The sequence below is a fragment of the Glycine max genome, chromosome 12 (assembly GCF_000004515.6).
Source record: "Glycine max cultivar Williams 82 chromosome 12, Glycine_max_v4.0, whole genome shotgun sequence".
Classification (NCBI taxonomy): domain Eukaryota; kingdom Viridiplantae; phylum Streptophyta; class Magnoliopsida; order Fabales; family Fabaceae; genus Glycine; species Glycine max.
Window position 1 is genome coordinate 8975638 of NC_038248.2, and position 14721 is coordinate 8990358.

The 14721-nt window shown below is 28.8% G+C and overlaps 1 protein-coding gene across 1 annotated transcript; it reads right to left on the reverse strand.

Moving 5' to 3' along the window:
* Positions 1 to 7177: 7177 nt before the first annotated feature.
* Positions 7178 to 9837, reverse strand: LOC100785982 (xyloglucan endotransglucosylase/hydrolase protein 9). The gene is made up of 4 exons (XM_003539831.5): positions 9350 to 9837; positions 9066 to 9166; positions 8352 to 8545; positions 7178 to 7785 (listed from the first exon to the last, which is right to left on the reverse strand). The coding sequence occupies exons 1-4, from the start codon at positions 9525 to 9527 to the stop codon at positions 7362 to 7364; spliced, it is 897 nt and encodes a 298-aa protein (XP_003539879.1). The 5' UTR covers positions 9528 to 9837; the 3' UTR covers positions 7178 to 7361.
* Positions 9838 to 14721: the final 4884 nt, after the last annotated feature.

Consider the following 14721-nt stretch of genomic DNA (forward strand, 5'->3'; position numbering starts at 1 on the left):
CGATTATGTTAAGAAAGTGGAGCTCTGAGTTTGAGTTGATTTATTTACTCTTATATTTAAGTCTATTTGTTTCGAGCTATTATTTGCATTTCTAAGGTTATCTCCATGCATGTCATTATTAGCAAGGATTAGTAAAATGTCGGTTGCACTTAATTAAACTACTCATAGAATTTAATATTAGATTTAGAAATTAAGTTTCTCAAACATCATAGGATTTGTTAGGATTTAATTAGGCATTAAACAAATAAATATTATATTTGTTAACTCTATTTATTTGGGTCATCATGTAATTTTGTGAAATATTTATTAATTTTATCGGTAACTAAACTTTTTTGAAAATACAATAAATTATTTTTAATGAGATTTCTCTGTAGATCAACTATATTTTTTTATGTCCGAGACTTAAATATGTTATTTTGCTTAAGTAGTTTGAGCCTAATTCTACAGTGAGGCCCACATGTTAATTTATCAACTCAGTCTTTTACATTAGGCATAGAATAATATAAAAAAATAGATCCAAGAATTAAATATATTTTTCAATTATATTGCTAGTGGATCCAATTATATTTTTTAATAAGTTTCAAACTTAAAATTAATTTTTCAAATCAATTCCACTTCAATTTTTATGATGAAAAAATTAAGCGTACATAGCTTACTCTAAATCATTGGTTAAAAAAAAAAAAAAACTTACCCCTAATCAAATAAAATCATTTCCAATTATGTTTTATATTTATGGTTGAAAATCATTTATAATTTTCAGTGATTATATTAAAATCACAGCTAAATGAAATACAAATATATAGGAAACTTAATAACTACAACTCGTTCAAGACAATAATGTGCAAGGGCAATGGATGTCAAATACAAATATGATTTCTGATATATATCAGCAAGGTCTAACATAGATTGTAAATGATTGGATTACTTAAATATACTAATAGGAGTTTAATTCCTTGGTTGTATAAAACCACCTTATTAAGAGAAGTAAAATTTACTTTAGTAATTTCTAGTTCGCTGAGGTTGCTTCTTGAGTTTGATTTTTCTTTTTTTTTTTTCTTCTGGAAAATTCAACTTGCATATTCCAACTTAGGTCGTGATTTTAACTGCACAAATCATACCCCTTATTATGTTAGTAATTCTTACGTTAAAATAACTAGTGAAAAAATGTTTAAAAATTTAAAACCGTTAGATGCAGAACTGCACCTCATATGCATTTCAGGGGCTAATCTTCATCAACTTATTACCCTATGTAAACACCAAAACCCATAATAATTATAAGATAATTAATTAATTAAATACATTTTTAAGTAATTAAAAATGGTTTCCTATCAAAGGAGGTTAGATATAAGGGACGTTTGTTTCATGGAATCTTGATAGATTTTTAAAAATATATATTTTTATGTTTGTTATAAGTTTTTTAAAAAAATTCTTAGGTATTATTGATCCTTGCATGTTATAATATTTTTTATCATGTTTTATTGCATCTATATTTTCATGAAGAGGGAGTGGAAAAGTACTATTTTTTATCATGTTTTATTGCACCTAAAGGGTTTCTTTTCCGGATAGATATATTTATAATGTTATTCTTTACAATGTTTTATATTATTGATATGCTACAAACCTATAATTTGTAATATATTAAGAAATAATTTTTTTATCAACTATAATTTATTATAAACAATACATTATAAATAGTGTTTTTAAGATATTATGTGTACCTTTATTTTTATCAAAATTAATCAAATTAATTATTAATTTCATGAGGTTATGATTAAAAAAATAATATATGAAATATTATAATTCATTGAAGTAATATATCATATATTTCCAAATAGACTATATAAGTCATATTTATTCATATTTAAGAAAGGGAAAATAAAAACTTTGGCCTAATTCTATAATCATTGAGGATGTGAGTCTTGTTTTATAGAATTTAATTATGATAATGTTGTGAATGATTTCAAATTATTAATATGAAGTGAAAAAATAGAAGATCCGACTTTCAGTCATTTATTTTTCATTTTTTGTCCATCAGTGTTTTAATATAAAAATAGTAAATTAAAATATATATTCAATAAATGAATACTAATTTATCTTTTATAATTAAAAATATTGGTCTAGTGTAAAATTGAAGTTATGCAACTTTGACTATATATAATTTTATATAAAATTAAAAAGAAATGGTATTTATTAAGATATAATTTTGTATAATTACAATAATAATGATAACATTTTAAAATCTCTAAAATCTAGATTCATAATTTAGTTAAAATTATCATTTATTAGTGATTTTTTATCCCCACAATTTAAAATGTTGCTTCAAATATTTGATAACCAGTGAACACCAAAAACTGATCTTAATTTTCCAAGCAAAGTATTCAAAGACAAGATATCTCCAAGCAAAATAAAAATTGGATATGATATTTTGATAAAGTAATCAATTTTACTTATAACTATTTTTTATTTTTTTTGCTAAAAGGTCCTACTAATTCCAACTGCGTTTTTTAAATCCAAGCCTAGTTCTAGTTAGACCAATGACATATTGATAAAAATATGTTTATCTTTAATTTAATTGATTTTAAGTTAATAATAAATACATTCTTATATTTTTTTTAACCTTACACTTATCAAACCCAACTTTACCTTAGCCATTTTATCGTTACGTCAAATTTAAACATCACTTTAAGTGCTAACACTCAATACACTAAAAGATGATGTAATTTAGTTTCATCATTTATGATTTTTTTTATAAAAAAAATAGATGAGTTAGATCTGGATAATTCACGAGGATTAGACCAAATTTCAAGACTCAAAGAGCGTTTATAAAAATATTTATAGATTATCTATTAATAAAATTCTCACATTCATAATAGAATCAGATTCATGTCCTTATTCTTGTGAGATATAAATCTATTCTTTGTCAATTAAATTAACCTTTATTGGTTTGATGTTTTATTGTTCATGATACGCATTTGCTCTCCTAAACAGAATCTAACGATAGGATTGGTACACTTAGGCCACACTAAAAAAAAGTGTATTATCAACATATAACTAATTATTAATTACATAGTTAAAAGTTAACCCCCAATAAAACTTGTTGGTGATGGCCTCATCCGAAATTAATTATTGATTGTGTTGGGGTCCAACGTCCATTTCAATGGATGGCTCTCTCCATTGGCCCTCTTCACACCATCCTTTGAAATTGATACTCTTGTTTTTTATTTTAACCCCAACAAACATTAAGCCAACCTTATCCATGCCAATGGTCATTTCGGACATCGATGCATGCTTCAATTGCTTTTGGACTTAATTTCCCAAAGTCGAGACATCGAATATGTCGGTTGTCGGCGTGTATCACGAGGTCTCCAAATCAAATTCACGATTTGTTTCCTCTTCAGTTTTCTCACATTTTGTTCTCTCTCAAATCTATGGTCCGTGGCTTCGGAAAAGAGCCTTTTTTCCTAGGCAAGACAGATAAGTTGATAAGGGCATGAGGGACATTACTGGCAACACACGACAAGTTATGGATGGAATCGCGAACACCAACGGAATAAAAGGGATGTTGTTTCATTTACCAGGGATATTACTGCTCGTGAATCATCTCATAGGTGCAAATACTAACATTTCCGAAGTCATGTGAGTAGGGTTCATTCTTGGAAAGAGGGAGGGTTCTCTTCGTGCCAAAATCCATTGCAACTCCACTGTGCTAAGGATTCCCACGCCAACATATCTTTGTGTTACTTTTCTAAAAGCAATTTTCTATTTTTATAAGGAAAAACATTGGTGGATACTAATCTCTTGGTGGTATCTAGAGAGGAAAAGAAAAAAAAATGGATGTAAAAATTAATATAATATGATAAGAAAAAAAAACAATACAAATTGATAAAGCATGTGATATATAAAAATATCAATAAATTATCGCTTTTTTTTAATAAATTATGATCAACTTTATACAAATCTAGGTCAACTCAAAGTGATAGATATAATATATATTTGATCTGACAAAAGAAACTGATAAGAAAATATAAAATGTGATAATAAGATGTTTAAAATATTGAAATGTTCAAATATCACTATTTTATTGATAATTTAAAAAACAACTAAATGGTGCATATAATATAATATATATATATATATTAATAATAATAATATATATTACATTAATTTCAATGTACATGAATGAGTTATCTCAAATAATTTTGAGTTAATATATAAATAAAACGTGTTTTGTATAAAAGGAACTTTTTAATCCAACATAAATTTATATCTCTTTTTGAATTCTCTTTTGTCTCGCTTTCTCTATATATAACTCTTTCTTAAATCTCCACTTGAGTGACATCCTAAGCATATGTTTTAATAACCCATTAGTCTGCAAATGAAAATTAAGTAATTTTTTTATTATCATAATAATATTAGTGTAGAGTATTTATAGACTTTGATATTGATTAATTTCTATCAAGTAACCTAAGTAACCCTCACACAAACTAGTCTCCCGTTGCAGTGAAATACATGCACTTCTATAGTTTTACTCTGTCTTGTTGAATTCCTTCTGTCTTGAATTACCAATTTTCCACATTTATAACAAACATAATTTAACAATAAACAATATTAATATTGTTGTAAAAAAACAATATTATCTTTTACCAGTTATACGTAAAAAACAATAGTTATACGTAAATAACTTTATTCTTATAATGAGGGTTAGTTAAATTTGAACCAACTAGCTACTGTCAAAGCTTCTGACGACTGATCCTTTACCAGTTAATTAAATCAAATTACATATCTTGCATTTTCATTATTCCCTATATACAACACCTCATACTGGGCTACATTTACTTTATTATTTGGTCTCCTTCAACTTAAGTTTGTCTCAATAAATTCAGTTTGGTAATATATTTGATTTCTTTTATAGTATGTTAATTTTCACAACTATACTTAGAACGAAGTTTCAACTCAAAGCAATATTGAGATTGTTTTTAAAAAATCAGTTCTCAGTTGGAGAATTTAATGGAGAATATTAAATGCCAACAATCACGTGTGCCCGATTCTACCCACTTTACTACGTTATAAACTTTATATTTCATAGTAATTACATATTTAAAAATACTTTTGATTAATATTATTATTCTTAAAAAAAATGAAAAAAAATAACTATCTAAACATCAATCACTACAATAAACTTATATTTTGTTAAACTTAAGTTTATAACATAGGTTGATTGATTCAATCTTATTTTTCAAACTTTAATCCACTAAAACTACCCTTTCCTATTCCTAAAAAATTCAACTGTAACATGTGCCAAACTAATAAATTGTTACTTTGCCATGCTGAAGTTCATTTCATTTAAAATAAAAATGGCCCAATTTATAATGTTTTCGCCGTGCGGTTAAATATAATGTATCAACCTATATTCTTCAGCTGTAATAATACAATTGCAGCGGTGAGTAAAAATAGTAAGTAGTCTGTATATTGATACAATTGAATATGCTCTTTGAATACTCTTTCATCATAACTAGAAATTACTTTTTTTCAGGTGTTCATTGTGCAAAACCAATGAGTGCCAATGAAAAACAGCCTCGAATTTTTACCCCAAAACTTGTCATATTATTTAACTAAATAGGATCCTCAATTAAATAATTTGAGTTGAAAAAAATGACCCGTTAACTTTTCTGTCATACTTCATTGAAGATGGCCCATAAGTATCCCTTTCAAACGGAGGAACCCATCATCACCTTTGGAGCCTCTATCCTCTTAAAGACAAACTTTAATTGTCCACGCAAGCCAAGGACCCAACCTTATTAACAAGGCGTTAATCGAATTAATTGTTATAATTGTTGGGTCAACCACCCTAATTACAACATAGGTTTCACATGTTTGTTGTCAAGTTTCCCTACGCTATATAGGTCATTTTGAAGGCACCTACCAACTAAAGACTCATATTTGTCTTTATTTCTATCAATGAAAAGAAAGGGTTGATCATTACAATTATAATATTGCGTTTAGTAAAAAATATAATAAATCATGACCTTTTGTGCCAAATTTATAAAGTTCAACAACAGAAATTGCCATGCACATAATTATTGTGTCTTTTTTTTTTCTCCAAAACCAATGCAATCAATCATACCATATCAGTATCATAACATATTCCTCAAAAAAGATGGTGTTAAAAATGATTGCCATATTTGCAAATCCCTTTTCTAAATTGCACTGTTTAAATATTCCAATCCGCTTGCTTTTCAATTTGTTTATACATCTAATCTTTCCACTCTTTGGTTGATCATTGAATCTGATTCTTTCAAGCATTGTCTATCCATAGAAACGATTAAGCAACCAATTTAGGAATTACTCCTTGCTTTGGAGTCATATATAAACACACACATGACACACTCGTTTCTTTGTACCTCATCTCTTATTTATGAAAAATGGTGGCACAAAATTGAGAACTTTCTCAAAGAGAAACGGTTGCAAAATACGGGCATTACCCCACAAAGAAAAGTCCTCAAACCTTAAATTTTTTTGGCCCACAATGTATCAAATTATTTGTTTGCCTCTATGTCTCCATTCCCTACTTCCCCATTATCAAACGCTATTTTTTCCCCTCTTGGTCCCCCCTAACCCTAAGGCAATCAACCCGTGAAGCTTGTGGTCCCATTGCCAAGTCGATGCCAATGTGGATTCATTGAAGTAAGCAAGCCACTCCAACCATCAATAAATCTAATGTAGTAGGAATTGCAGAAAATACATGCAATCAATATTCCCTGTCTCACCGCACAAGTAAAATTAAATTTAAATTCACATCACATATTCTAGGGACTACCCTGGAGATTAAATTTATACATATTAGACTTGTCCCCCACTCTTATTATTCTACTCCATCAAGGAATTCTCTTGACAGAACTTATATAAATTAAGATAAATTAAAAACTATTAATTCACGTTATGCTTTGCCAATATATTTCAGGGACTATCTAAAGATTTATCCATTAGACTTGTAACCCCACTTAATATTCAATTGTGTCCAGGATTTCATCCGTCATTACTTACGATAAATTATCCAGTACGCTGTGGCAATATATTTTAGGTACCTATCTAAAGATTTATCCATTAGACTTTGTCACCCTACTACATATTCTATTCCATCTGAGAATTCATAACTTAAAATAAGATAATTTGAATGTACAAGAAGAAAAACCAACAATTCACATTAATGTTGTGGCAATATATATTACAATCAGAAACATGAAGGACATGTTCCACAACTTTGTTCACCACCCACCATTTTTTTCTTATGCCCCAATCCTATTTTCATAACTTCCCATAAGTTATAACAAAATAAAGTTTAGACTAATCACTAAGTCTGCTCAGGTGTGACGGTGATGGACACACTCAGCAGGCGTGACTGGGAACCTAGCAGTGTCAGTGCAATAGTCATAGAAAATGTGCCTTGCCCTAACCCACATAAGCTGGTGGCTCTGGTGCAAGTTGAGTTCAGCCAAATTAGGCTCATCCCACCAATACTTATTCCCCTCACTGCTGGTGCACTTCTTAGCATTATCCATTGCAGCCACTGACACGGGACACTCACACGCATTTATCTCGAAGTTCTTGTATGTGGCAATGAAGGGTGCGTGGCTCCAATCTGTTTTCACACGACCACCCTGCGTGGCCCAATCATCAGCATTCCATAATGAACTGTACACACCCATGGGTTGGTCCTTAGGAAATGGAATTCCCTTGTGCTCCATGTTCGTGTGCACCCTTATTGGCGTTTCATCCACCAAAAATCTGATCACATAAAAAAAAACATATACAACATTATAATCAAATCAATTGTGTTGAATTTGATTTAAATAAGGTTTTAAAAAAACAGTTTGCATCTTAACGTGGACCGTGACATCAAGGTTTTCTAACGCAAATTGGGACAGTGTTTGCCACGGCAGTCCAATATTTAAAACCTTGGATTCAAGTTTTATTTTATAGTACAATTAAAAAGTCTTGCAACTTGTGATGTGTACTGCATGCAAAATTTAAATGATCGGCATGGTAACACAAACAAATGTACCTACATATTATGCTGAAGACCCATGAATTGTCCAAGATTCCATTTCCTTTTCCATGGGTTTTGTTTTTGTGAAACCCAAGTCTATGATAGCTCAACCACCATAGGGAAAAAAGCAGGCAATTTTACAGCTTTATTCAGACCCATTGTGCAGCACTATTCCCTCTCTAGTCAATTTATTGTAATTGAACTTCATCGCTTTTTAATTTTAAAATAACACTATAAAAGTTACATAATTACATTAAATACTTTAACTTTAATGCATCAATTAAGAAGGGGAATGGGTGCTTACACAACTTGACGTTGATTCCAGAAGATAGAGTATGAGTGAAAATCCTTGGTGGGGTCGAACCAAAGGTTGAGCCTTTGCTCCCTGTTGCCCACTCCGTTTACATACACATTGGTTTGGACAGAGTATGGTTCCCCCGTGGTGTTGCCTAGAAACTCAAAATCAAACTCGTTGTGGTTTGGACCGTCCGATGACATCTACGTCACATCAATTAATCACCGTGTCAAACTCATTTAGATTCCGCAATAATTGAATCACAAAAAACAAAAAAAAATTCAATTCAACCACAGAATAACAGGATGATCATGGTGAAAATAAATTTCCAACAACGGAATTTAACCAGGCATTGGTTCGTAGATTGGAAAGTTGGGGACAAAAATTAATAAATGCGAATATTAGTTGGATCTAAAGTAAATCACGAGGGTAATAGCTGTGTTAATAATCTTCACATGGATTCCAAAACATAAAAGAGGAAAAAACGTTTTGCACTTAGGGAAATGTAGTTATACATTGATTTAAATTGTATGCATTCAATGGGGTCCCAAAGGTAGAGCATCTCCATAGATGAGTAATGAATGAACGGTTAACGCCACATACACATGCCAAAGTTAGTATCTATATTTAATTGATTATTGTTATAATGACAAGCATTTAATTAAAGATTAAGAGAATGAATAAACTAAAAAATTGAATTAAGAATGAAATTTGTTGACTTACATAGAAAGCAGTGACTGTTCCAGCAGAGTCACCTTCCACAAGCTTAAGCTGGATGGTGACTTTCCCAAACATATACTTGCTCTTGGAAGTAAAACCAGCGCCTGAAAATGTCCAAGTTAATATTAATATCGGTTACCAACACAAAATAAGCAATATCACAATAAGAGAAAACATCATAATGTCATTAATAGATTTCTCATTGGAGGGGGTCAAAGATCATGACTAAAAAAGTCTGGTGATAAGATTTGAGGGTGGAAAAAAGACAATAAAAAATGGTGGTTTACCGGAAAAATTGTCTAGTTTGAGTTTGAGGAGATCCCCTTCATGAATGAAGTGGTCAAAAGCCCAGCTTGGTTGGAAGAGTTGATCAAATTTGTTGGAAGTGTTGGCCACAGCATTAGCCACCCCGACCAACAACAACAACGTAAGACCCACAAAGAAGAATCCCAAGGACCCAGACATGATTTTTGTTGCAGAAGAAAGAAAGGAAAGAGAGGAATAAGGGTGAGAGCAGAGTGAAGGTTCTACTCTGAAAATGCCGAGTAGTGGAGAAGAGAGTGGTGTCCTAAGGAGCTTTTATAGCGAAAAATGTGTTTGAAAGTGGCTTGTGATATTCCCATCCATCACAAGGTACACATCAGCTGCCAGGAAGGATTTCAAATACCAAAAAAAAGGACATTGAAAGATGATGTGGTGCTTGACAAATGGTGCCGTTACTGTGCCCAGTAACAGCTGGCCAAAGCTGTTCACTCGAGAGCTCCACTGGGCACCCACTATAGTGTCAGAACAACTCTACGATTAGGAGAAGGGACCGCTATGTCAGATATTTTCTTAATCAAATTCAAAACTTTGTTTATTCTTACTACTTTTTAACATATTTTACTTAATAATTTACCTAAACATTACACATATTTTAACAACTAATCAATTTGAATTTAATTATTAGTCTCCAATTCCTTTTTTTATTATTTTGAGAACATCTGTATCTTTGGTTGGTCGGAGACAATTATACTTGGGTTTATAAGATGTTATCTTCATCACCATGAAAAAGTTTTCATTTCAAGCATTATAGTCTATAAAGTTTTTTTTTATGTATTTAATACAATTCACCTAAGATTTAAATTTAAAATCCTGTTGAAATAACTCATGAGCTTATTTAAAAATCAAATAAAAAATAACTTTTTGAGACAAAAGTATTTTTACTTTTATAAAAGAATCAAAATTTTATTTTTGTTTTTATTTTTTTCATCGGTTAAATCTACATTAAAATATGCGTCAAAGTAATTTTAACTACAAATCAAACACGTCTTGTATAAGTTGATTTATGAGTTTAATAATATTAATATGGAATTTAAGTTTTAGGTGAAATAGTCAATTTTACTAGAATCAAATAAAATTATCTTTCATAAAAAGAAATACTAACTTATATAGTCTATAACAAAAACATTACTTTAATTAACACAAATTTTTAGGATGGTATTATTGCTAACAAATGAGACTAATGTGAAAGTTTTTAATTAACAGAAGGACAGGAGAAGTGAAGATCTGAAATGGAAATGGAAATGTATTTAATTATCATAAATGTGCTAGAGAGTAGAGGCAATCGTACACAATGTATGGTTATGGCAAACATGGTGCAATAAAAATGATGTGGTGCTGGTGTTGGATGGATAAAGAAGGTGAGCGTGGCAATCCAGCTGTCATTGCTAGTACAAGTTTGAAAAGCTCTGCCATGCATCGCAAGCTTCTCCTTCAATTCTAACTATTCATGCCATCGTCGCATGCATAGGTAGTAGACAACACTCGCCTCCAAAAATAAAGCAATTAGATAACTCACGTTTTGGATCTATTAAAAAATAATTAATTACTATTTGTAAGATAAAAAAAGACTTAATATGTTAAAAAATAATCACACATTAATAAAAAAAAACTTAGCATGTTTAAAGTAAAAAAAAAAAAATAATTAAAATTTGCATCAGAACTCACTTATGGTTGGATCCTTCCTGCCTAGTTAGAAGCACATATGCGTGCGTGTCTTACAATCTTGGGGCATATTCCTTGTTCCAGCTAGTATAACTTTTTTAAGATATAAAAATGTTGATAATTGTCATGTACGGTATTGGAATGCATTTCTACAGATGTAAATTGTATAAATGCTTTCTACTGGACTCTATCTTTATTGGCATAAATTAGGTATCATCACTTATGACTCACGTTAATGATCTGTGTCATACGAGGAACGAAATAAAAAGGGAAAATATGAATAAATAATTTAGAAAAATAAAATAATGAAAAAATATGAAAAAAGTGAAGAAAAAGAAAACAAATTTCTTTTTATACCTAATTGCATACTTATTAAAAATAATAGAATAAGAAGTGATACTTCCTCACATATTTCTCTCATATTAAATAAAGAAACATTTTCACTTTACTAATTTCTCTTCCTCTTATTTCGTTTATTCTTTGAACATTTACTAGACAAATTATAAAATTAGTTTATTCAGAAAATATAACTTGTAATAGAGTTTTATTGTATATTTTATCATATTATATAACTTTATTTACAAGTTAAACAAGAATTTTTTTGCGAAGATTTTAATAAATTAATTAATTAGAATAATTGGTTATATAAATTTTAAATAATCATCATAAAAATTAATAAAATTATTGTAATTGAATAATATAAAGAAAATAATAATAGAGCAGTAGTACTACTATAAAATACTATGAACAACGTAGTGGTTAAAAAGCACTAGTAGTAGCATATCAGTATATGGCTAGCGGTTCTGCTCACTATCAGCTTTTGTTTGTGTCTCGATCTTGCTATTGCGGACGGCGTTTCCAGCTGGAGTGTCCGAACGCACTTACTCAACGGATCCCTTATTTTAAATATATACGTTGTAGTTAAATTAGTTTTTGGTTATTAATTTATTTTCATCTTCTAAATTTTTAAATTGATTTAATTCGATTCTTTTTTGTTTTCAAATTGGATTTAACTATGTCAAAAAATAACCTTTTGTGATTATTTATATTTAATGATTTTAAATTGTTATAAGATGAATATTATCTAACCTCATCAATTTAATTTAGACAATAAAATTAAATTGAATTATTTTTAAAATTTAAATGATCAAATTAAATTCAAAAATAAAAATTAAAAAAAAAACTATTTTAACCTTAAAATATTCATCCTATATGATATGATGATAATGTCATAAACTCGTATAACGATAATAATATTCGTACATCAATTCTCTCCCAATTGCACGTGCAAGAGGATTACCTATGCACTTCAAAAGTACTGTAGTAAATAAATTATTCGTGCGCATTAGATTCAGATTATTTTTTAAAAAGTAATTAATTATTAAATATTCACTTAATCATTTTTCTTTATTTACGCTTTTTTTCTTTTATAAAAACAAGTCTTGATATTGTCTAGGATGAGTTGCAATTCACTCATTCTCTCTCATTTACCACATTTTTAAATTTTGCATTGAGATATGTGTCCCCTAAGCACGTGACAAGAGTGAGACGAAACAGATAGAGGTTTTAAAATGGTTAAAAAGGAAAAATAAATAAATAAAATTAAAAATAATTTTTAAAATTTAAGACTTTAGTATATTTATTTTTTTATTCTTTTTACTTTTTATGTTGTTTCTCTTTATATATATTTTAAATCATATAAATAACAAGAAAACAGATAACTGCAAATTAATTATAATCTGTTTAGAAAAACAATCAATATAAAATAACGTGTATAAATTTTTATAAATACATATTATCATTAAAATTTGTGTTAAAAAATTAAAGTCAATAAATACTTCCAATATTGACAAATTAATTGCTGTGTTTGATTAAATAATCATTTTATTTTATCAATAATTTCTCTCATTATACTTTAAAAACATTTACAAAAGTATAAATTTTAAAAAAATAATAATTAAAATTTTAATTTAATTAAGATAATAAGTATAAATTAATTAAAAATAATTAGAAGTTCAAAATGTAACAGAAAAAATACAGAAGTATAGATGAATAAGAATCTTTAAAAAAGGTGACCTATCGGGGATGGGTAAGTGCGATTGGCAGACTGAAGATTTCAGAAAAACCATATTTTGCCTCAATTTTTTAATCCAAAAATACTGTCCCCCCTGTTTTTTTTTATTATTATTTAATTTAATACTGTCCCCCAAACTCCAACCCATCTTCATTATTCAACAGTTCCTCCCCTTTACCAATATAAAAATGCAACTTCACATTTTTTGTTTTGTTAATTCTGATTTTATTTTTTTGTTCCACTATGGTATTGGCAGATATGGTTCCACGCGAATTCTATATTCAAATTGAACCAAATTCTTTTTTTAAAAAAGAAAACATATTACATAAGATCATTTGAGAAAGTTATTTTTTAAAAAAAAAATTGTTAAAAAATACCTAAGTCTCACATTAGTTGTCTCATTTCTTGGAATACAACTTATACATATTAGACAACTTCACTTAATGTTAATTAGTCTAAGATTAAGATGAAGATTAAAATGAATTCTAAGATGATATGAGAGTCTGTTCTAATCTTGGAATCACGCTTTCACTAGTCATTTCTTGTTTTGTGGTAACAAATATCTACCATTTGTTCATATTCCGAGACCACGATTTCTTTATTTTTAAAATGTTTTTAAACAATATACTATTGGACCAACTAGGTATTGATATTTTTGGTAGATTAGAAACAAACATTGTTTTATTTGGAGAAATTAAAAATATGTCTAATTCTAAAAATATGTTATAAAAAGCATTTATAAGATATTACTATATTACTATACACCACATTAGATACGTAAGTGAGCATGTGCTTCTGCTATGGCCGTATTGTACCATAATTGTACGGAGCGTAGTTGAGGCCATTTTCATGATGAGACAGAGAAAGCCGGGAGTTGCGCAAATCCAGAAAGTATAACGTTCACTTTATTAATGTAAAAAAATTGCAAGAGTTTCAGTCCAGCTGTAAAACTCTGCAAACTGCTCCAAGCTTGATATTTATGCATTCAGCGTTCCGCAATTCCGTTTCCAGTGCAAATTACTTCCATCTCCGTTAGTTTTTTTTATTTATTTGATTTTTGGAGAATTTTTATTTTTATTTATTTATTATTTGAAAAAAATTCAAAATCACATTTATTACTCTTTCATCAATTACTACTGTACTTTTATTTGTTTCCCTATCTTAAATAATTTACCTTGTATTTATTGTGAAGTTAAAAAAGAATAAAATAAGAAATTTTACAAAAATTTCATCAGAATAAAAAAAAATTACTTTTTTTTAATTTCTATAAAATAAACTTAAACAACAGATAAAAAGAAATAAACATAACACTTTTTACCTGATTTCAAGTGGCTCTGTCAAAATTCATAAGAATTCATTGTCTTGAAAACAATGCAATTGCAAATTATCTATCTTCTCATACAACGCAATTAGTGCCAAATAATGACAGATATTTACAGATTACAAATGGATAAACAATCATTTTAATCCATAAACGTGAAAGATGCAGTAAACATTAGTTATTGAAGTGAAGTTAAAAGAAAAAATAAAATTCTTGAATGAGTTAATCAACAATCACATTAATTTAAAATTAAAAAAAAAACATAAATGATAATATTA